Source organism: Trachurus japonicus, chromosome 17, assembly GCF_045865225.1.
Source record: "Trachurus japonicus isolate A0001 chromosome 17, Traja_1.0".
NCBI lineage: Eukaryota > Metazoa > Chordata > Actinopteri > Carangiformes > Carangidae > Trachurus > Trachurus japonicus.
The window spans coordinates 10,587,505-10,611,069 of NC_140923.1; the positions used below are offsets into that span (position 1 = coordinate 10,587,505).

The following is a 23,565-nucleotide window of genomic DNA, read 5'->3' on the forward strand; positions in this document are numbered from 1 at the left end:
TAACTTCTGTTTGAGGTAGGTCAAGACTGAAAGACTAACCTAAAATATTAGTGTGCTCTGTCTGGATTATGTCAAGGTAAGAGCACAACATAACACAACTGAAACTTGAGCTCAATAACAGTCCATTGTACTGTATCTTTGAAAATTTACCAGTAAAAAAAAAAAATCAAATTAGCTAGAATTTGTTTCAGTTCTTTAAAAGTATTAATTTGTTATCATTGTCATGGTGTCATCAACATAACAGGTTTACTGGCAAACAATACATCTTGTGATAAGTATGGTAAACAACAACATATCACCAACACTGTCAATTAAAGCAAAATGTCCTCCTTAGTTAAAATATAACTAATTTGATGGGTTTTTAATATATATATTTTCATTTGCATTAATAGATTCTGCCTGTGCATTTATATGACTACCTATAATGTTATCCCGCCATACCTAGTTCTTTGCCTTATAGCAAACCAATGGATGGAAAATGAAAAGAGAGGATATACCTAAATAATAGAGTGAAATAGTACCACATAAAAGGATGCACCACTCAGACTTCACACTCCTTTTAGAAAATAGATGCAACATAGAGGAATTTCAGAAGCATCTGAAGATGGATGCCCTCCAAACCTCAGAGAGCATGCTGGGAGGTTTTTTACAAGGTTCAGCCTAAGTATTGTCTTTGCCAACACTTTTAATCCAGCAAGTGGAAGCTCACTGTGACAGTCTGGCAGGATAATTGGGCTGAAATTGCCAGTACACAAGTCTGCATGTGTGAAAACACACACATTCATTCTCTCTCCATTGCCTTGATATTACTTCAAGCATAGAAGTCATTTTCTTTTAAATAAAATACCAATGCTTTGAAAGATATAAGACCATTAATAACTGCTTCTGCTGAACTTACTGTTAACCACTGTTTATGTTCCTGTTGTTTCCTTGTGCCATCCACGTAAGCCCAGTGTTTTAAAAAATATTACAAAGAACAACAAAGGTAATATTTTTTCCGAGTGGACATGAAGGTCAGAAGGTATATGAAGTAATTTTAAGCAATTGATCACAAACACAACTTTCATGCAAAGAGTTTATTTATGAATCAGACTGCAGTATCATACAACAGTAGCACAATCATATGACTATGGATTATGCTCATATTTATAGATACAAAGATAAAGGCATGTGTTAAAGAAAAAAAATGAATGAGTTTCTCTTTTGATTTACTCTAAAAATAGCTTTTAAATACTTGGCATAGTTTTGTAAATGAAATTATGAAACATAATGTTTTGCCCACTGGTTTTACTATTGGAGTACCAAATGCAAATATACTTTATGAAAAATTTTTTTTTCCTCCTCCTGCTTGCATTTCATGCAAGGAAGAAAAAAAGATGTCAGTGAGTACAAAAAGCACTTAAATCTCATATGAAAATAGAAAATATTACAAGTGTGCATAATTACTTCATGTTGCACATAACCTGCAGTACAAAAATTCAAATGACACTATGTTCAAGTGTACCTGACATGCCAATTATTGGGGGGCACATGTACTGAAATAGCTATTTAAATGTTGTTAGGGGCAGTTTACACACAAGACCGAGGCCAAGGCCTTTTAGTCTTCAAAAATGAATTGAAAATGAGATGTTAGTATTTATGGGCATGTCAGCTTGTCCTCCCAGTGAAGCTGACTATGGGCTTGTCTTGAAACACTGAATCTCATCCTGTACTTTTTTTTTTATTTATTACATTTTTTTTATAATTATGCTTTTTGTAGTATTTGAAGTTCACAGTTTTGATTCAATGTTCCTACAGATAAACAGCATGAAGAGCAGAAACTATCCACAATGCTACTGTGCCTCTCCAGCCAGAGGGATGGCAGAACAGTAAGTTGTTTTGTAAAAACCTAAGTTATGAAACAGTGCTTAGTACGTTAATATTTGGCATTGCCTGGAGTATAATGTAATGCACACGTAATAAGGCGACATGATTTTTTTCCCAAATTTACAAGAAATGTTTGAAATACTAAGACAAAGTTCTGAGTTGATAAAATGCTACAACTGTAAAATGCTACATAACAATTGAGTGAGATTTGATGAATGATCATAAAACAGTGATGGATTCCTACAGATCTGTTGATACATTATGCCAATGCAACGCTGCTGTTGTGGAAAAACCATGTAACTGCAAATTTGTTTTTATTAATAAGATAGAAGATTTTTTTAAATCATCATTTAGAATTTGAATTATGTTTTTCAATTTATTAAAAACCCCTGTATTTTAAAAAAGAAACAACTTTTTTTTTCATATGTTTTGCAAATACGTGGTTTTTAGCCAATAATAGCATACCGCATTGTATCCTTTAGTGCAATAAGTGTTAGTGACAGCAGAGCAAGTTAGACAAAATGAACATGCTGTGGAATGAAAGGAAGGAAGGAATTAGAGGGAGAGAGAAAATGAAGGGTGGAAAGTTGGAAAAAGAAAATGACCAATTTTATTTTTCAAACATGTTTTGAAGAACCAACAACAGAACAATACATGATTTGAATTGGAAGACATACAAAGACAAAAACATAAGACACAGGTCACAGGTGACCACCAATGAAGGAAATAAAAGCTGAAATGGATTTATGTATCAAATATCACAAAAAAACATCAGACTGACTCTTTTAGCATATGAAAAAGCACTATCAAATTGGAAATCATGGCACAATCAAAAAGTTTCCCTCATGTCGACACTTGCGTTGATGAACCCTATCATTCACTGAAACCGAATCGTGTGATCAAGGCACACCACAGGGTCATCCCTTCCCATATCACTCTTAACATTTTAAAGCACTAGAAAATTATGTATACTCTCAATATGATACTATACAGACATATGATACTTTCAGCTTGATATAAGCGTGGAGAAATAAAATTTCATGGTTGAATAAAAAATATCTCTTAAAATATTTAAAATATACTTTATTTTGTGCATTATGCAAACTCATTAACAATTTGATGATTAAAAAAAATAAATATTCCGTGAAATGTTGTCTCTTTGCGATACAGATGTATGAACATAGATATATATCATGAAGTAAAGCACCCACCCCCCGTTAAATACCCATATACCCTGACACGATTCCATATCCCTGTAATATAATTTGAATGACAAGTTCACATTAAAACTCCTGACCATGGTTCCTACACATAGCTCCACTACACCACTGAGCTGTTCATACAACAATATTGCTCTACTGATCTTTTTTTTTTTTTTGTTCATTTTCCCTATATCCATCTTTAATGTTATCAAAGTTGCTGACCACCATTTCAACTCATTCTGTGCCTTTATTGCTTCCTGAAATTACCTGGAAAATGGGAGCTATACATCAAATTAATCAGGCGTTTAACCAGAGACTTCACCTGATCCAACCAGGAAATACACATCTGGTTAAAGAAGGCAACTCTCCCTCTCCAGCGTAGAACCAATGTATCGTATAATAGGTCACTGATCTGTCATGTCATGTGGTATAGAGTCACTCTTCACTGAAGAGCTCTATGGGTTATGGTTGCAGTGTGTGTACAAAAGCAATGAGACAGGGCACAATGTCATTGAATTTTAAAAAAAGAAAGGCTAATTTATCTCGTCTGAAAATCAAAACAGTTCTTGAGCCAGAGACAGTGATGTCCAGTTCTAAAACAGCTGTTGCTTTACCACAACAATCAGATGCGCAGTTTATTTTGGTTGAGTTTAAATGCAACAGAATAGGTTTGTGACAACAACCCTTCTATGTCTACGTTAGGTTAAACATAAACGCTTACATTCATATCCTTAACGGCTCTCCCGTAAATAAACAGGTTTGTTCAGTATGCAAAGAAATGTCTTGACTGTATTCACTATGGACATTTTAGAAGTTCTAGTATGCGCGACATAATTGCATAATGTCTGCCAATGAGAAAAGCATAGGGAGGATAGAATAGAAAGGACAAGCCGCTACAAGAAGACTAACTAGTAGAAACCCTATAAGAGGATGGGGTTGGGGATGGAGGACAGATGGGGTAAGTGGGAAGATAAGTTTGGGAAGGCCGGGGAGGGATTCGGGGTGGAAGTTGCCCCTCGAGTTAAAGGGGCACCTCCCTTTGGCAGTGGAACAGCACTCTTAGAAGTCAACGCAGCGCCGAGGGTGAGGGTGTACACAATGCTCTTGTCGGACAAGAAGGCCATTTCAGTGTCAAGATGAGATGAAGGCATTCTAGTAGGCAGCCAGGTCACAGTGTTGGAGCTAAAAACCTCAGATGGAGATGATGGTCGTAGTCTTTCTATAATGTCTCCACTCGGCTGGGATCATGGCGTTCTGAGGAAGGAAAATAATTAATTTGTAAGGACAGTCAAAACAGTCAAAAAAAAAAAAGGTTTCATTGACTTTCTTAAGGATAGTAGAAGACTTTGATCTTTGGACAACTGATACCATCTTGTGGAGATGTCTTTAACAGCAAGGCCCTGTGACAGTTTCTTCCATTTTGACAACTTACATTCACCAAAGATAAATTAACAATAGATTTTTCATATGTACACAGGCATCCATGTTCTTACACAAAAAACTTTTTTTAATGTAAATTCTTAAGATTGATGAGGAAAATTCTTGTAACATAAAGAAATAAACTGCTGCAACCATCTCTCTTAACACAGTTGGACATCTCTTTCACAGAATAAAAGCTGAAGCACAGCCTTTCCAAATGACCCACTCGATTAGTTTTCTCAGTAGCCTGTGCTCCTAATTTCCTATATGCCAATAAACTCATTGATGATTTAGTCTAGTTATTCTGAGGCATACAAAATAAATCTATGGATAATAGGGAAATCGTAAGACCTGAAGAAATATTTTTAATCTTTTTTTTAATTATTATTTGGTAGTCATCTGAATTTGTGCAGAGGCACAGGATAAATCTTAAATATTAATATTAATGTCACCATGAATTATTCTTTTGTAAAGCTGCACATACATTCATCCAAACAACAAGGATCCATATTTTCATCAAATTTTCTTTATCTTACCTGAGAGAGATGACTCCTCATTTTGTAACACTGTCTCCTCTGAGTCCTGCTGAGAATGAGTGACTTCTTGATCATTCTCGTGTCTCTGAGGAGCAGGATGGATCTCCTCCACCTGTTCGTCCTTGCCCTCCCCCTCGGCCTCTGCTTCTGCCTCTGCCTCCCCTTCCCCAGAGTCAGTACTCCTGATGCTGAGGCGCCTCATACGGTACATAACGTCCACCTCCCTCATCCGAGCCATGCGCTCAACTGCCACCCGACCTGGAGAAACGGCTAGCTTGTTCTGTAACGCCTCGATTCGGTTGGGCGGGCCCCTGCTCTTCCTCTCCCCCTCCAAGCTAAGAGACAGCCTACGGTCTAGGTTTGGGGGAACTGAAAGTGGCAGTCTATCTGGGGGAAACTCTGGTAACCCTGGGTGGTCTCGCCCCAGATGAGTCCGTAGACCAAGTCTATGCTCTGGGACAGCAAATGGCTTCTTCTCTTGCTCCTGCTTGTCATCCAGTATTGTATTTTCTTGTCTGTCACACTCACTTTTCACTTCAGCTGACTGTTTGTCCACACTGTCTTCAGGTGTTTTTTCTGTTAAAGACTCTTTCTCTCCTTCTTCATCTTGTTTAGTTAATGTTTCACTAACTCTCTGCTCCTCTGTGACTTGGGGCTCTGCAGGCACATCATTTCCTAGTACAGTGGATGCGCTCTCCTCTGTAGCTCCATTCGCTGGTATGCTCTCAGCAGGATCAACTGCATGAAAATTGTCCAAGTTTTCTGCCTGAGCATTGTCTGTTTTTTCACCACCTCCCACATTTTCTTGTGTCATTGAATGCTGTTCCCTTGTTTCAGCACACAGATCAGACCCTGACTGATTTAAACTTGAGTCATTTGGTTCTTCTGTTTTTGTATCTTCTGCTGGACTTTCTAAGGCAGCACGTTGTGGTGGACTGCCATTTTGATTGGTTGAACTGTCCGAGCTGTTCTCCTCATGAAGTGGAGGCAATGGGCCCTGTCTCATCTGATTCTCAAGCTCTCTTTTACAAATAGGGCACTCCTCCTCTGATTCAGCACTAAGATCTTGAAGATGCTCTGCATCATTAGGTTTGGAATTGCCTGTGGACGCCTTATTGCCATCCGCTGGGTCTCTAGTCTGACGCAAAGTCTGACATATGTCCTCATAATCCGGAGGACTGGTGAGTGTAGAGGCATCCTGCATGGGCTGCCTATCTGCCCATGGCACCTCAGCTGCTGCGGTGTGCGTTGTTGGACTGAAGTCACAAAGTGGTGTCTCGATAGGCTCATCTGGCAGGTCTAGTTTTACTGTCCTGCCGTCATTGCTCCGTCTGCGCGAAAGATGCGCAACGACCCTGTATTCTCTGAATCCTGTCTCCCGAGGTGGAACAGGGAGTTCCTCCCTAAGCTGCTTGCTGAAGGTTACCGACTTTGTTGCAGGCCTGGAGAAGGCGCTCTTGACTTCCCTGTATTCTGGGTCAACAGACCAGCTTACTGCACTGCGCCTAAGGCTGCTGGGCTTGTTGAGAGGTTCTGATGTTAAGCGGATTTTTATACGCTCAGGGATTTGTACAGAACCATTTGGGACTTTATTGCTGGCAGTGCCTAGCTCCAAGATGTCTTTGTAGGCCTCATTTAGGTCCTCTATGCACTTGTCAACGCTGGGCTGTTTGCTGTTCTGCTGCTTTTGTTGATCCTGGACTTCTTTTTTGATGGTCTCCAGCTCTTTGACAGCATCCCATGGTCGCTGGCTGACCGGTTTAATCAGGAACTGTTCAAATTGCTCCTGCCCACTGTTTGCTGCTGGTTTGGTCTCCTCCACATTTCCTGAGGGTGGTACTGCTGGCTGCTGAGCTGTGCTCTTGTTCAGCTGGTTGGAGAAGGTGGCTGTCAGGGAGAAGGCGCTGTTGCTTGACAGTTTCAGGCTCTTTACTCCCTTTATAGGAAAACTGAAGGCAGTGGCCACGACACCGCTGCTGTCAGGTGGAACTTCAGTACCTGGAGGGACAGGTTCTTGTTGTGCTTCCTTGTTTTCAGGGGCAGGTTTTCGGGCCTCTGGGCTAGTTTGTGTCTCCTGGTCTCGATACTGGTTTGAAGGCCAGGATCCTGACAGTTTCAGCTCCTTGTAATGGTTGATCTTGGGGGGTCTACAGGGTACTCTTTTAAACATTTTGCTGCTAGCTCTACTGCTTGTTTTGCTGCTCGCTATGCTACCAGTTAGTGCTTGCAGCTCAGCTTCAGCTGAAGATGTGCTTTGGAGACTTTGGTTTGTTAAGTGGCCAGTTTTATTGTCACTTGGACTGTCAGCTGGGTCTGGTGACTTCTCATTGTTGTTATTCTGATCACGGATTGTCCCAGTGAGCTGTGGAGTAACGGGGACAGACACCAAACAAAAAATTGTCTCACTAAGTCTCTTTTTCAGATTCTTGGATTTGTCTTTCTCTGGTGGATCAGGCTGTTCCACCTTTTTTACTTCTGTCACAGTTTCAGAGACACCCTGGTCAGCCGGCTTGCATGGGGGAGGAGGAGGTTTACCCAGAATAGATGAAGGAAAAAACTGACTTCTGTTTTGTTCAGGAGGTGCACTGTCACTTTTTTTGTTCATGCCCCTGGTGCACCATCGAATACTGCTAGTGCTATCGCTTTCAAGGAGAGCTGTTTTGCGGCCATCAGTATTGGGAGCTGGCCCCTGTTGGGGAGGAAAGGCACTATCATGTGTAGATTGTCCTAAAATCTTAGTGGATGGAATCTCTTTGTTGATGTTACGGATCTTGTCTGAGTCAGTGAGAGAATTTCCACTAGGCCCTCCTGAGATTTGCTTCACTCTTGGGTCTTCAGTGGGTAGTTGACGAGCATGACCTGGTTGTTGTTCTTCATGTCCAGAAAGTACCTGTTTTCGATAGGACGCTCCACGTTCTCCATAATGCTCCAGCCATGAACCACTTGCGTGTCTGGAAAGCCACCTTCCGGGATCTGAGCTGTGCATCTGCAGAGCTTCCGCCCTCCATCTTAGGCTTGCCATTTCATTGCGGTTGAATGAAACTGCTCTTGGGGGTAGGGCTCTTTTATAAGATGGGGGTGGGATGTAGCCAGGGGGCTCCATTCCAGTGATGGCAGAGTGTTGTGCGAAATAGTCTTGTCTCAGCTCCCCACCCCGTGGATAATAGAAAGACCTGTCTTTTTGTTTGGCACCCTGCTCTATAGCAAGCATCTCTGCGCTACCCCTAGTCTGCTGGTGAATCTCATATGACGGAGGCTTTAAAGGCCTGCTGAACCTGGGCTTTGGTAAAAGTGCAACATGGCTGCTTGGCCCAGAATTCCTACTCCAACGCTCCCTGCCAAGAGCACCACTATAGATATACCTACTATAGGGCCCGGAGAAGACAGTGCTGCTTATCCTCTGCTGTCTATCAGGTAGGCTCGGCCTGGATGCAATAAGCTCTCTGCCATCAAGTCCATCAGGTGACAAAACTCTGGGGAGAGACTGAGACTTTGCTTTAGTTCTAGGGTGAAAAAACCCCTCAGGTGTCCTCAAGCGGTACTGGTCCTGAGCCCACCTTTCCCCATCCCCATCCGAAAGCTGCCTTCCCAGGCCCACAGCAGGCCTCCACTCCTCTGTACCGAGGCTCTGGCATTTTCTCTCCCCAGTCACCCGTAGCTGACCAGGACCTGCATCCGGGTCCCTTAGCCAGGATATGTCCTCCCATAACTGCTGCGCTCGCCTTTCTGCCCTGTGTTCCTCTGCTGCGATCAGGGCCTGTGGCCTCCATGCACCAGCAGAGGCCCTCAGCTCCCTGCCATCAGCATAGTCCAGAAGGATGCTGAAGTCCTGGCCTCGCCTCCGCCAGTAGGAAACATCCCTTTCGTCATGGCTCAGTGGCTCTGAATAAGTCAAACTAGGAACATCATAGAACCTAGAAAGACAGAAAAGTTCAGTGTTAATAAGACAGCCACTGTCTAATAAAAAGAGAGTGAGGTTGACTCTTGCTATATTTGTAGTTACAGAGGTTTATCTGTCATACAGTCCCTAAACACAACTATCTGATAATCAGTACTCTTTCATGTGATAATAACGATTTGATAATGTTAAAACTGTAAAATAATGCAACACACCGCTTTTTGAGGTTCATTCATTGTTAACTATTAGAAGCGGCATGTTCATGCCAGTCTCAAGCATGTGTTTTGGCTTTGGCAGTATCGGCTTTCCAACGCAACTTAATCATGGAGAGCGAGCACATATGAGACAGAAGTGCTTGAGTCAGCGGCTCCCAAGTCCCTTAAAGACGCCATGAAATTGTGATGTTACTGCAATATGATCTGCATATTAAATTGTGCTGACCTTATATTAGAAGTTGGTCATCTGGACAGCAAAAGGAAAAAAAACATCCCAGTACCTGATCTGATACAAAAGTTCCTCTCCCCCCTTGTTTAATTGATCACATAACTCGATTAGCAAGATCAAACTGTACCCTTTTTATAAACAGAATGCAGAATAGAGAATACAGCTTCTATGATAGCGTTCTGCACCACTATGTCACATTAAAAACACCATGGAGAAAAATCAGAAGGAGTGGGCCTTTCTGATTGTTGCTAGGGTGAATATGTAATATCACAAGCATTCCTAGAATTTTAAAGATGCTCGATGAAATTAACACAAAATGGCAACTGTGTGACGAGTGGCTGTTGGCAGGTTCAATACAGTGGTTCCACTGTCGTGTGATAAAGCAGTGCAGCCTGGAGATAATTTTAGTTACAGTTCCATATTTACCTCGTAGGTACAGAATATATGGCAGTATTGCATGTTGCATTGCAAAAACCATCATCATAGAACAAGCATACCTAATCATAACAGATTAAGTCGAAAAAATCAGAGCCTCACTTCCTCATGTTAAAGAGGGTCATTTTGTTAAATTACACCGTAATTTTAATTTCCTAATTTCCTCAAGCAGTGTTGGTAATTTTCTTGCTGTGGTGGAGCAGCACCGCTGAATGATGCAGAGGAAGCAATGTGAAATCCATGAATATCCCCAGGTCATCAGTCACATCCAAGCATGTTTGACAGTCACAGCACCCTCATGACAATCAGTTATAAAGGAATAAGGAACAAGTGTAGATTTTAAATCCTTGCTGAAAATCAAATATAACCATATGATCCTCCAAAAGAAAATACATATCAATAAATGTATTTTCTCATGTAGTCATATTTATTATACAGCCATGATTTGCAATTAACAGTTCAATTTTAAAATATGAATGTAGAATCTAACCTTAAAATATATATTTTGAATATATATTAAAGTGTATTTATGTATCATTTTGTTAAATATCAAGTCTAACGAATAAGAAAATAGAATTCAAAAAAATGAATGAATCTCAATTATCCCTTTTGAACAGCTCCATCTCATATCTGCACTGCACTAAATCACTGTTAGTCACTGTACTCATTCATTTAAGCAGCAAAGTCAATGGATCATCCTCAGCAGCATATGCTGCTGTATGGCTGAGGGGAGCCACGCTGTGCACACTTGCCCAGCAACATGCTTACATCACAGAGCACGTGCTGGGCGTGATTCAGTGTGCCAGTGTTTACAGTGGAGTGATTACGCGCCTGTCTTGAGGCATGTTCAGTTCTCTTCAGTTTGCTCACTGTCTAGTGCTGCTGTTTACATCTGCCTGCCTCGTGGAGGCTGTGGAGACGATACCAGTGCATGGGTGGGCTCCACAGAGACACAAGCCACCCCTCTATGCAGGCATGTAAACAACTCAAACGAGTGCAAAGGCACCTTTCATAATTCCTTATATCTATATGTCAGTGGTGCTGCTGCAGCCACAGTGTTCTGCAGCTCTGGAAGGAGGGGAAAGGGAAGAGGAGGAGAGAGAAAAAAAACCCTGCGCAGTGCAGACTCACTTTTGCATGCAATACCAAAGGGCCCCAGCGAGAAGAGGGGGGAGAGGAAAAAGGGGAAGGTAAAGGGTGTGGGGGATTGCAAAAGAGAGGGAAAAAAAACCACTCACCCACTATCTGTGGCGAGAGAATCACCCAAGGGCTGAGCGTCACCTAGGATACCGATGCCAATGCCGATGCCGATGCCGGCTTCTTTTCTCCTTAGGTTCCTTTCCCCGCTCTCGTTGTCTATGGCGGGGTAGCCCTTCACCAGAGCCTGCCTACTGCTGTAGATGCCGGTGAATGATGCCCCCCGGTCCGCCTCATACCCGTTCAGTGTCCCCCGGCCAGCCCTGTTGTCCACAAGTTCACGCTGGCAATCAGCAGGACGCTTGTCATAAGGCGTGGCAGACGGAGGGCCGCTCTTGGGCAATTTATATCCGTGTGAAATGAGAAGGTCCTCCACACTGTACATGGTGGTGTCTCTCTCACTTCTGGGCAGGAGGGCAAAGGTGGGTGTGTTGCCTTATGCGCAGTGCTGCTGGTGGAAGCTGGAGCACGTTTGCTCAGCAGAGGCCATCACTAAGGAGAGGAGGACAGGGGGAGTGAAGAGGGAACATGTGAACAGATTATTCCTGCATGCACCTAAATTGCAGACGTGTCATTCCCAACACACGAGTTCATGCCAGAAAACAGATGTTTGCGTTCAGATGATGGGATGATACATAACGGCTCAATGTGCTATTTTGAAAGCTCATTTTGTCCTAAATTAAACATGAACATGAGCTAAACATAACTCAGTCTTTTGTACCAACATTATTGTGTCTCCAAGGGCAACTCTGAAACGTTCAAGTAAAAATACCATCTTTTTTTTTTTTTCACCGTCTCTTTTGTACAGTCCAATTTAATTTTCTGAACATTGGATGAATCTCGTCCAGATTTAGAAACTTTTGCGTTAATAGCCACACCCTCTGTTCCCTTCGAAGACACGTTACCATCTTTCCGAACTCTTGATGAAAACATTTGTCTTATAGGAACTGCTAAACAGGGAGTCGTTCCTGTCCATTAATCCACTGCCTACATAATGATTTCTCTGCCCTTTACAGAAATAAATAAACAGATATGAGGATGAATGTGATTTATCCTCAACAAAAAACAGGTTTTCTGATGAATATTTGCCATCAGTCTATATTTAATCTCTTATTTTTCTGAAGACCAGCATTTGGACAACTGAACTAAATGCTGCACTTCCATACAGCAAGAATAACTCTATGTTAACAAAGGATCTTCAAGATTTAATCACTCGCCACCACCACACTGTTTAAGTAATCTCTCATACATCTGCTCTGCTGCTTTATATACTGCCCTTTGTCTCTGCGCTTGTGTGCCAGCTTGCATGGTACAAGTGCAAAAGGTGCCAGTATTTCTTGTGTCGTAATGACATGAGGGAAAAAAAATATGGTCTATTTATGACATTGTAGTTAAAGTGATTTAATCACTGATTCATAGGATCCAGGTCACAGTTTAACTCTAACATGCAACGTTGACAAAAAACTTAAATTAACATGAAATGAACATGTAAAACGAACTGAGAAAAAGCAAAATGTGAGTTAAAATGGTAACGGAGGCTAACAACTGTTACTGCTCCAGATCTAGAAATCAATACCAAAATCTGTACAGTCTATATCATTATTTATTTTGACAAAAAAAACTTAAACGTAAACCACATCACACCAAACCAACCAAACCACAACTTTGCAGACCCTCTACAATGTTCGATTATTCTATTGATGACCACATAAGATACAGTAAACCTCACAACTCAAGAGCAGAAATGTGGAAAAAAGACTCAAAAACTATCAATCAAATACCAAAATAGCCATTGATTGTTTTTCAGTTGATCCACTAATCGTCAACTAACAATCAGGTGTAGATGCATTGCAACTCATGAACAACAAAAGTCAATTTATGATGTGAAAAGTCTCAATAGTCATTAATGCTGAGTTTCTCTACTGTTTGTGTGTTTACGTGCGTGTGTGTGTGTTTATGCACAACCAGCCCTTCCTGTCTGATATATTAATCAGTGGCTATAACAGTCTGTCCTGCCTGGAGATGACAGTGGATGGCTTATAAAACAGTAACACAGTGATGATCAAAGGGCTTTGCACACATTAGCGTTTTGGCTAGTCATGCTTGGACTTGAATTGTGGCTCACTATTCATTTTCCATTATGAAGGTGTCACCAAAACGGACGAGTACATTGTTGCATCAAAGACAGGAGAGCAGCTAGAGAAGACTTAACATACCACTGCTCAGTCAAAGTTAGAGCGACAGAACTGTTCATAGCAAGAACATTTACATTTATTTAAACTATATCACTTTACTATTGGCAGATATCTGACAGCTACGGTAAACGGAGTATGTCATACCAAAGTACCTGCTGTCACAGTCTGTTGTTCATATAATAAAGCATCAGTGCATTTGGTTCATACACATAAAATCACTAAATTTTTTATGTTGTTGATGGACAACAACTCAATACAAACACTTTTTTAAAAAAGAATTTGTTTGTTTTTTACCACTGCATTGAATAATTTATACCTTAAGACAGGACAATACAGTGAATATAAATGATATTCTTTCTGTGATATGACTTTCTCAGGAGTTTAAACTTATATTTACACTTCAGAAAACTTTATTGCTTTTTTAGTGCAGTTGATCAAAGAGATCATGTAGAAATACATTCAGAATATGTGTACGACAGAGGGCAATAAATTCATCTTACGACTTATCTTAATGTTTAACAACAACCTGACTAAGCTGTGACTCGTGTTCTGATGCTTATTTTATTGATTGATTGATTGATTGATTGATTGATAATTTAGAATATAAAAAGTGACATACTCAACACTCCTCATTCAAAACCAATACATATTTCATTCATCAACATATATGACAAAGACCAGAGACAATATCATTGTTAAAGTTGCACATTCATTTTCTTTTAGTCAACTAATCTAACAATTGATCAATCAATGCAGTTTCAGGCTGGATCACATGTGTAAGGAAACACTTTCTGATGAGCTTAACCTTTAACGTAAGTCTTTATGGTCCTTTTTTATATCACTGATGCACTTTAACTGTTGTATACAGGATAATCGCATTGAAATTACTTTGAAAATGTCCTTCCCCCTCTCTTGACCTTAAGGTGACCTTAACATTTCTCACCCCACAACTTTCTGCATTTTGCCGTGCGGAGTTGCCTGTGTCCTGCGGAGTTCATTTACTCAGTGTAACACTTAGAAATCAGTCAACAGCCTGGAGATAATTAATACTATCCAGATGTATAAGACTCAGCACAACATCTCCACTTTTTATGACCATGTTTTCAAGGACAACACATGTGAAAATGGATTAGCCAATACATGAATGTCATTGTAACTTGTAACAAACTAGAATAGGCTTAAGCAGAGAGCCTAAAATAACATTAAACAAATCAGCGCATTGAAATCAGAGCTTCTGATGTATAAGTCCTCCCTCCAACTATCCCCATGCAGCTCTTCAAGTGGAGCGAAGAGATAGTGTGGTTAAAAAAAAAAAAAAAATGCAGCAAAAATCAACTCAAGGGCTTCCTGAATTAGCCGAACCCAGGAGCAGTGATGGAGAAGATGGACGGACAGACACGTAGAGAAAAGTAGCGTCTTTTAACAAAGAGTCTGATGAGAGAGTGGCAGAGTGAACCAGACAGTGCACAGTGGCCCTTTTTTTGACAAGGTCACAGCTTCAAATGATTGCAGGGGAAATATGGCACATGAGCCTTTTTTTTTCTTTTTTTTTTTGCATAGCAACAACAAAACTACCATTAATCAATGTATCACAAGTATATTTTCACATGCGCACCACTGATATCCTAAGGGATGTGACTGTTTTATGTGCTGCTAGAGCTACCAATAAGGTCGGCTGTTTTAAAAAGTTGCTGTCAACATCATTAATTAGCAGAAAAATGGTGCAATTAAGTGTAAAGTCCATTTCTGCTTTAAGGAAACTGACTCATTTTTGTAAGAGAATCAGTCCTTGGTAACTTTACTGTGCAGCCCGAAAAAACACTAACTTTAATTTTTGTGGGTTGAGTCCAAATTTACTTCAAACTTTTACAAAAATCTAGTTTTATTGAACAACACCAACCAACCAACCAACCCAAGCAGGCAAGCACCCTCCCAGGAGCTGAGTTGAGGGAGGGGTTGCCCCCCCGATGTACATCCAGGCCTAGCAGACTGCATGCACAGGTAGTGGCCACTGTAACACATCAGCACTAGCAGGCAGCACCACCCAACTGCTAAGGGAGTGTACCTACATCTTACCTAGTGACAGGGAAAGCGCCACAGATCAGGCTTATCATAAAAAAAAACTGCTTATGCAAACTCATTTAAAGCACAAGATCAGCACATTTATAATTAAGAGCACTTTGTGTTATAACTAAGTCCATCAGATCCTCTTAAAAACATCTTCCTCCTCACCATCACCCCCCCCCCCTCCACACACACACACACACCCTGAATGATAACTCACTGTATGAATGAATAATGATTTGAAATAGATCCGTTGTATCATAACACATAGCTATCAATAATAGATCACTGTTGTAGGAATAGCACGGTCTGTGCATAGATACAGTATGACCTACTATAGCCACGCTATGTAGCCTGCTGCAGTGTTACATGGCACAGCCTACATAAAAATTGACTGCTATGAAATGATTTTTCAAATCAGCTCCCAATACCTGCTTCGCCCAGTGCAGCAAGTCCAGCGCCTATAGCAGCAGCAGCAGCAGCAGCAGCAGCAGCAGGAGGAGAAAAAACACCCTCTACCTGTGCACGCGCTGCAAGTTGAAAATATAGTCAGCGGTCATGTTTTTTTTTTTTTTTCTGACGAGAGGAAAGCGGCTTGGCCAAAAATCATCATCATTATTATTATCATCATAACCCCGTTGAAAATGTTCCCCGAGAAACGCACACGCACATCCCCGCCTCTCCACCACCAGCAGCAGCAGCAGCGGCGGCGGCGGCGCTGATCTGTCGAAGGGCGAACATTTTACATTTTGAGGTGTGTGCAAGTTGACGCGCGACTAACGAGGAGGCTTTTTGCAGATGCGTCTTCCTCGCTGACTCGCTGTGAGTGTTTACCAAGATACCGCTGCCCTGCGCTACCGTGGAGGCTACGTGAGCCACAGGAAAGGGAAGGGAAGAGGGGGGGGAAATGATGATAATGAAGAAGAAATAATAGAAAAACACTCAGACGCACGCACACATAAATATACATTCATACATACATACATACATATACATATACACAGCAAGCAACCCCTCCCTGGAAATAAGCCAGAGTCGGCAGAGCGGGGGAAACAGCATGCAGCACGGATGCCATAACATTGCATGGAATTAATTGGAAAAAAAAAAAAAACGGAATAAGGGCGTAGCGGCATAGAGACGCATACCTGGGAAGATGCTTGGCGCGGCCGTCGCAGTTCCCCTGCGCCCAGCTTCAGCTGCTGAGACTGAGAGCACTGCACAGAGCCTGAGCCTGAGCCTGAGCCGAGCATGCCTATTGGTAGGCAGAGACGCGCTGGTTGCTGGCTGCCTGGACTGGGCTCTCCTCACTACAGCTGAGGTGGGGTGGGCTGGGCTCCTCACATGCAGGCAGCTACACAGAGAGAGAGGAGAGACAGAGGGGATGTCAGAATGGTTTCTTCCAAAACACTTTCTCCCAACTTTGCTCTTTTTTTTCATAGCAACAGTCATTTTTTTCTTCACCCCCCTCCTCCTTTTGTATCTGGCACATTGTCTTGAATGATAACTATACAGACATATGGAGCAGCGAGGTCTGTGTGTGTCTTAATCTCTGCCATATGTTTGGTAGATAAAAACCTGACAGGAACATGCGCTCGTACTGTAGGTATTTCTGCAAGAAAGGTCAGCCATTACTTTTCACTGCATTACTCGGCTGGAAAAACTACAACAACAAAAACAAAAAGCTTCATCTCTGAGTGACAAGTTTCTATATCGACGCCCATGCGTCTTCTTTCCCATCCGGTTTAAGTTTTTTTTAGATGTGCAGTAAAGGCAGGGAGCAGTAGCTGCCGCGCCCTTGGTGATGTTGATGAATCGTCACCGTGTGTGTCCCCCCCTCCCATCCAATGCCAAGACAGCTTGGCTAATTAAATGTGCTGGGCTCAGGCCTTCCTGTGCCAACTGTGACATGCTGCACTCTGAGGGATCCCTCGTTCCAGTCGTAGGAGTGACTGGCAACATGCAACATCCCAGAGATCCACTCACTGATGAGGAGGTGTCCTGCAAAAAAACCATATCAGCACTGATGAGGTGTCAGCTCCCTCTTATTCAGACAGAGGGGTTTAACTGGCATGTACCCACATCTGGGAGCAGCCCACTACAACCTGGGTCAGCGGTCAGCTGCTTCCAGCTACAGGAAAGGTTAAAACCCCAGTATGCAGGGCCGTTGTCTAGGGGAGAAAGGTGATGATAACTCTAGGGGCCCAGCGCCCAGTGGGGCCCACAAAAAACCCCAGTAGTCTAATCTTTGTATGACTGAATTATTCTGCATAAGACCCTGACTAATACTAATAGTAATGCTGCATTAGCATCAAAACAAAGTAGGCTAAATAAAAAATGATAGTACATACGTAGTCTGAGGGTGTTTTCACACATGTTTAGTGCGCACCCTAGTGCACCAAATGTTAAAATGATACATTGTTTCATTTTTCAGTTAGTGCGGTTGCTTTCACACCTGCTTTTTGTCACTCGGGACCAAACTTGGAGAACGTCATGTCTCCATGACTACCGGTTGAAATCTGGAAGCGCTGATTGATAAAACTTTCATGATGGAGACTCAAGAGCCGGTTGTTAGTAGCTCTGGTTATTTATTTCTATATTGTTTGTATGTATAACTCTTGGCAAACGATAGTTCCGATCTACTTTTCTAGTTTGGTACTTCCGGCTGGTTTCCGGTTGCGTTCACCCAGCTCGGTCCCGTTAGTTCCCGGTTAAACGTTAAACACGGGCGGACCTCTGCTGCTGCAGCTCGGTAACCAGCTGCTCAGCGGACACGCACCGACCGGCTGCCTCGCTGCTGCTGCTTCGTTTGTGGGGACAGAGCTCCGTAGGACTGGAGCACCGGGCGTCTCCCCGCTGCGTTAACCCGTTGTCAACGACTACGGGAGCCCGTTTAGCTCAAACTTGTTGAGTTCGCCTGGCAGTTGGGTCGCACCAGAGTGCGGTTGCTTTCACACATCAACTAGTGCACCAGAGTTCGGCTGGAGCCGAACTGAGACCACCTCCTCAGGCCGCACTAGTTGTGGTGCATTAGAGTGCGATGTGCTTTCACACTGACCCAAACGGGACCAAATTTAGTGCGATCTAAATTTAGTGCGCACTAACACTGCAGGTGTGAAAACACCCTAAGAAAAAAAGTGGAAAAGTCAGGGGCCCACTTTAGTATACTTTCAGGGGGCCCAGAATTCCTAGCAACGGCCATGGCAGTATGTAACTTATTTGGCTTTTTATTAGCAAAAATCAAATCTGTCTTTCATAAATACGTATATCACTGAAGGTGAATCACAGCTGCATACAAAGTAAAGCTTTCTGGTCCCTTAGAATGAGTCGTTACAAGTCGTTACAAATACATAAGTGGGCGACGCACCGAACCGAGGCGGCCATGTTGCATGGTGACCGTAGGTAACCACGGAAACTGAGCGGAGCTGTGGGCTCGGCCTGTTAAAACCGTCACCACTGTGTAGTGTGAGGAAGGACGGAGGCACCGGTGTTGCATTCAGGTGCAGTCAGGCAGACGGCCGTCGGCAAACCAACCGGATGTCATTTTACTCCACCAGAGAAAGACTTTAGGTAAAACAATACCACATCACCATGACAACATGTTGTCAGGCCTGTATTGTTTTGCCTCGTGCTGGCGGACCACTTGTTCACATAGACGCTTGTTTATCCTGTTACATGCAGCGTCTGTTGTCTGTCTGACGTCTGCCCCATTTCACGTGAATGCAACATCAATAATACGTTCCGATATGCAACCGCACCGCTAGATGGGGGGAATTCCTACATATTATACCTGTAAGTAATGATATTTTGTTACTTCATCCATGTTTTTGTCAGTTGGCGAATGTCCTAATCCAGAGAGTGTGTGATGACTGGCCCCCGTATGGAGGCAGTGCTGTTCAAGTGAACAAAGGTAGGCCAAATGCTTTGACCCAATACAGGCCTTATTCTAGGACACCTGGTTGTCAGACTGATGATAAATGATGCTCCTGGTTGACACTGGTCTACAGCTAACCTAGAGTAGTGCTAACATCCCAGATTTGTCCAAGTCAATCTTCAATACAGCTGAATGTGCAAGACATACGACATGTGCTGGCCTCTGGTCCTCCAGTCAGATCTGCTGAGCAGGCTGAAGACGCCGCACATCATGGTCATGCATCAAGTTCTGTTGTCTTACCTGTATTTTAAAAATGAATACAGCTCCAAATCTGGGGACAAAAACTTTTCCTACAGAAACATTTCGACTTAAGCTTTTTTAACTCAAGCACAGACCACAGTTTGTTTAATTTCCAGTGTGTATTGTGCAGCAGTTAACTTGATAACCTTTCTATTTTCTATCTGCCTCCTACACTGCCCAAACCAGGCATCACTGAGGCAGAAGAAGTCATAGAGCAAGATGATGCTTTGTCTCAAAAGTTTACCTCATTAATTTTGTTTCTAAAATATTTTCCCCCTATACTTTATTAGTGGAGATGAGCCTACAGACTATGAGCACATCTGTGTTTTATTTCCTGTCCTATCTCAATTCAAGGTTCACTCACAATCTTTCTTCAGACTTTTTTATTTGTATATTATCCAAAAAACTATTGTCCAGGAACCCTAAAAGTCCTTACGGCATTTGGCATAAAGAGATATGCTCAAATAATAACATGTTGGCTTCATTAGCTGTTTAACTTGCAACTGCGAGCTGATTCATTTCCAGCAACTCGTCCGAACTAAGGGTCGGGCCAAAGGCCAAATATAACAGAGTAGGTGTTAATCACACATAAAAAAAAATCTGGCATAAAAATGAATTTGCATCAACATGATATAATTGCGTTAATTTTGAAAGCCTGAACAATTACCACCTTCCAGCTGACTCAACAGACACAGCTGTTACAGCTGTTACAGATGTTTGAGTGTTCATTCATTCATACACAGTTCTGCTGTACGCCACAATATGGCCCATGATTTTAAAGGCATATTGAGTGATGTGAAGAATCAATCAATAAAGTCAGAGTCTGTGTATTTTTAGACCTCTAATAATTACATGTAACGTGGTTGACCAAGAAGAGACAGTCACAGTGTTCATGTTTGGATCTCACTGGCCTGGTGGTCGTACAGGAATTACCTGCTGAACACAGACCGCTGTATCAGCTCCTCTCCCACTTCCTGTCACACTGTCAAGGCACTGCCAGTGATTCCCATCTCTATGGTAACATACAGTAGGTTGTGCCGTTTGGTGGATGCTTAAAAGCCTTGTGGTGCTCGGGTACATGTTGCTTTTTTAGAACAATTGTCCAACGGCCTGGTCAGACTCTGATGGTCTGATCATATAAAGGGTCAGTCAGCACTAATCTGATTTCACCATTGGACATTTGTAAGTTGGATACACGATAAAAACATCATAATCGAAATAATGACAACAAAACATTTGATTGTTTTTTAGTGTATGTGCTTTTTTATCTTTGTCATATTTTCCCAGAACTACAGCTCTATAACTTATAATATAAGTAAAGTGACCTCACCTGTGCAGTCTTAAAGGGATAGTTCACCCAAAAAAAAACACTTTTCTTCGTCCAAAAAGACACACCAAAAAACATCCAAATACCTCCATAGTGCTCGTCTGTAATGTCCGTCTTGTATTGAAGCCCCGACATGAGAAATTGTTCCGAAAAAAATTAAATAAGTCTATATTTTAAGCTTGTTTGTAGCGGAAGCTCCCAGTGTCTCAGTTCACTGCTCTTATGGAGGTATTTGGATGTTTTTTGGTTTGTCTTTTTGGATGAAGGAAAGTGAGCACCATTCACAACCATTATATGGACAAATACTGCTGCGCGGACCCCCCCCCCCCCGTAACTCTGAGAAGGCACGGAGGACTCTGAAACTTCTCCCAGCCCTTAGTCGACATGAGGGTGAGTAGAGTGAAATTTGAATTTTGGGTGAAGTATCCCTTTAATGGTGTGACAGGCCTCATCTTTAATGGTTAAATGTCTAGATTTCTGTACAAAGTCTATAATGCACTAACTAGTAGCTAAGGTCCTTCAAATGGACATATCATACACCCCGGTGACAGTTAGCAAAATGCCTTTCAAAGTGAACTATTCACTGTTTCAATATTTCATTTGAACTTGAAACCAGCTGTTAAGAATAATCACTGTAAGGACTAAAAGATCAAAAGCTCCAGAACTAAATGTGCCTGTGAGGTTAGATCTGCTTTGCACGAGAGCTGTATGTTTTTAATTCAAATCTAGGTCTTGCATCGCTCTTTTATCGGTACTTGGTCTCGATTACCGTACATGTGCCGCGATGTGGTCTTCTTGCTTAGAAACAGTCTGTGGTTTTCCAGGATGTGGTCTTGAGATTTTCCTAGAAAGAGAGTGTGTGTGGTTTTGTATCTGCCTGCTGTGGCGGTGCGATGGAGAATCATGTTGTTTTGCAGACGGAAAATGACTTTGCTATTTCTGTAGAGGGCGGGCTAACACCTTTATCAGCCCGGCTCTGCTTTACATGGCAGCCTGACTTTTACTGGTGTGGAGGACTTTGCTTCCAATTTGCAGCTTTTATAGTAATCAACGAAAAAGGGCTCTGTGATACTGTATGTCAGAGAAAAACGCACAAGACAACTGTGGAAGTGCAGAGGCTTCTTCTCCTCTTGTATCAAATGCTGAACTTTGATTAAATAGACTACCTACAGTATTATGCCCATGCACACCTCTTGGGTTAATATGGCTGGAGATCCTGTACATCGGCTGGATGTTGTGCTTTTAATTGTGCTTATTCTTAGAGCAGCTGTCACCCGGAGGTGAATATCTCACTTGAGATTGAACTCATTACACGTATGGGAGGTGTTGCTTGCTGCATGTTTTTCACATCAGCGCTACAGCAGCAGCAGGGAGAAACATCTGACTAAGTTGGTTGGTTGGTTGGTGGCGCTAGAGGCTTGTGGTTCATATACAGTGAGGAAATGGTCCCGATTATGGGGCAATATAAAAGCACTGTGAACTATAGAAAGGACTTAATATTCATTTGGTTCTCTGAGTTTTTTTGCAGCTTTCCATTTTTCTCTGTTTCCATATCGGGCTGTTCTGTTTGTATTCTTAACAGGATGCAAAACAGTATTAGTATTCCTCCACCACACCACCCAGGAGCCTTTGAGGTGCACTGTTATAACCTCATATTGGATGCTAAGGAAACAGACATTAGCCAGCACTGGGCGTCCCTTTCATTGGCATACTGAAGTAGTCAAAAACCAGTGATGATATATGATATGTGAACATAGCCAGAAGATAAAGTCTTCTAGCCTCAGGACAATTCATGATGGTGAGCCTTTAGAGACATCATGGTCTCATCTCAGTGTTTAGTATTTGGGTAACTTACCTGTTCTTGTGTGTGCTAACAACTATTCAGGGGAGTGCAACATGCTGAGAATGCAGCATGAGCATGTTTTTAAACTAGATAATATGAATCTGTGTGGAATCTGTTGACAAAAGTCAGAACAACAGGGCAGAAGAGAAAGATTTGCTGTTTGAAGGTTGGGAGAAGAGAGAGTGGCATGTCAGACCACAGCCGACCCACCAACTGGAGAGTGTTGTGGTCGATGAAGGTAGGCTACCACCTGATGACCTTTCCTCCTGGCCGAGGCTGCAGCCATTGGAAATGATTAGGCATCTCTGATGAAATGCATACCTGAAATATGCCAGCAAATACCAGCCCTGATGAAGGCCTGTGGCCAAGCTTTTAATCTAAGGCCATGCTGAAATAAAGGCTTTTTTATCATTCAACCTCCAGAGTGTCTCCGTTTCTACCATCTGTGCCAGCAAATAGTTGCTTGTTTACACATCCAGAACATGCAGCATTAGTATCCATCCGTGTCCCTGGTCACCTGGTGAATAGTCCAGTTTTCACCGTCCTTTCAACTCTGGTTTGGTCTCCACCAACTCCATGAGGAACATATCAGGTCCTTAAAGGGACAACGAAGAGTTTTGGAAAGCGTGTGAAAGTGTTTTCATACTACATTTACCATGAGCCTCTGCGTGCACGATCAGATACCGTCGTAGTTCTGACCATAAACGGCAATTCGGCGGCGTTATTCCCATGACCCTCCGGGCAGCGTCCGCGATACCGAAAGTAAGGAAACGCTGGTCGGCTCGCCCAGCATTTCCGCCATTAATTAAAATAACAAAATAACGATAGAGACAAAACGATATATTTATCGAAAATGGGCCCATTAACAAGTGTGGGTAACGTAGATTCATCCACATTAACGTGAGACTTTTTTATAACCAAATAGAAACTCCTCGTTGTCCCTTTAAGCAGATTAATTGTCCTGAGCC

The 23,565-nt window shown here is 42.2% G+C and overlaps 1 protein-coding gene across 1 annotated transcript; it reads right to left on the minus strand.

Moving 5' to 3' along the window:
* Positions 1–1,066: 1,066 nt before the first annotated feature.
* jcadb (junctional cadherin 5 associated b) lies at positions 1,067–16,606 on the minus strand. The gene is made up of 4 exons (XM_085804203.1): positions 16,402–16,606; positions 11,039–11,489; positions 5,024–8,937; positions 1,067–4,322 (listed from the first exon to the last, which is right to left on the minus strand). Exons 2-4 carry the CDS (start codon positions 11,380–11,382, stop codon positions 4,288–4,290), a joined length of 4,293 nt encoding a protein of 1,430 aa, XP_085660329.1. The 5' UTR covers positions 11,383–11,489; positions 16,402–16,606; the 3' UTR covers positions 1,067–4,287.
* Between the last annotated feature and the right edge of the window lie 6,959 nt (positions 16,607–23,565).

What these genes read in the sequence shown, in the direction of transcription:
- jcadb (XM_085804203.1), bottom strand. Translation starts at nt 11,382, where the DNA reads ATGTACAGTGTGGAGGACCTTCTCATTTCACACGGATATAAATTGCCC. An exon ending in TCTCTCGCCACAGATAGTGG is followed by an intron (nt 8,938 to 11,038) that starts GTGAGTGGTTTT and finishes CTGTCTTTCTAG; the next exon opens with GTTCTATGATGTTCCTAGTT. An exon ending in TGAGGAGTCATCTCTCTCAG is followed by an intron (nt 4,323 to 5,023) that starts GTAAGATAAAGA and finishes TTCCTTCCTCAG; the next exon opens with AACGCCATGATCCCAGCCGA.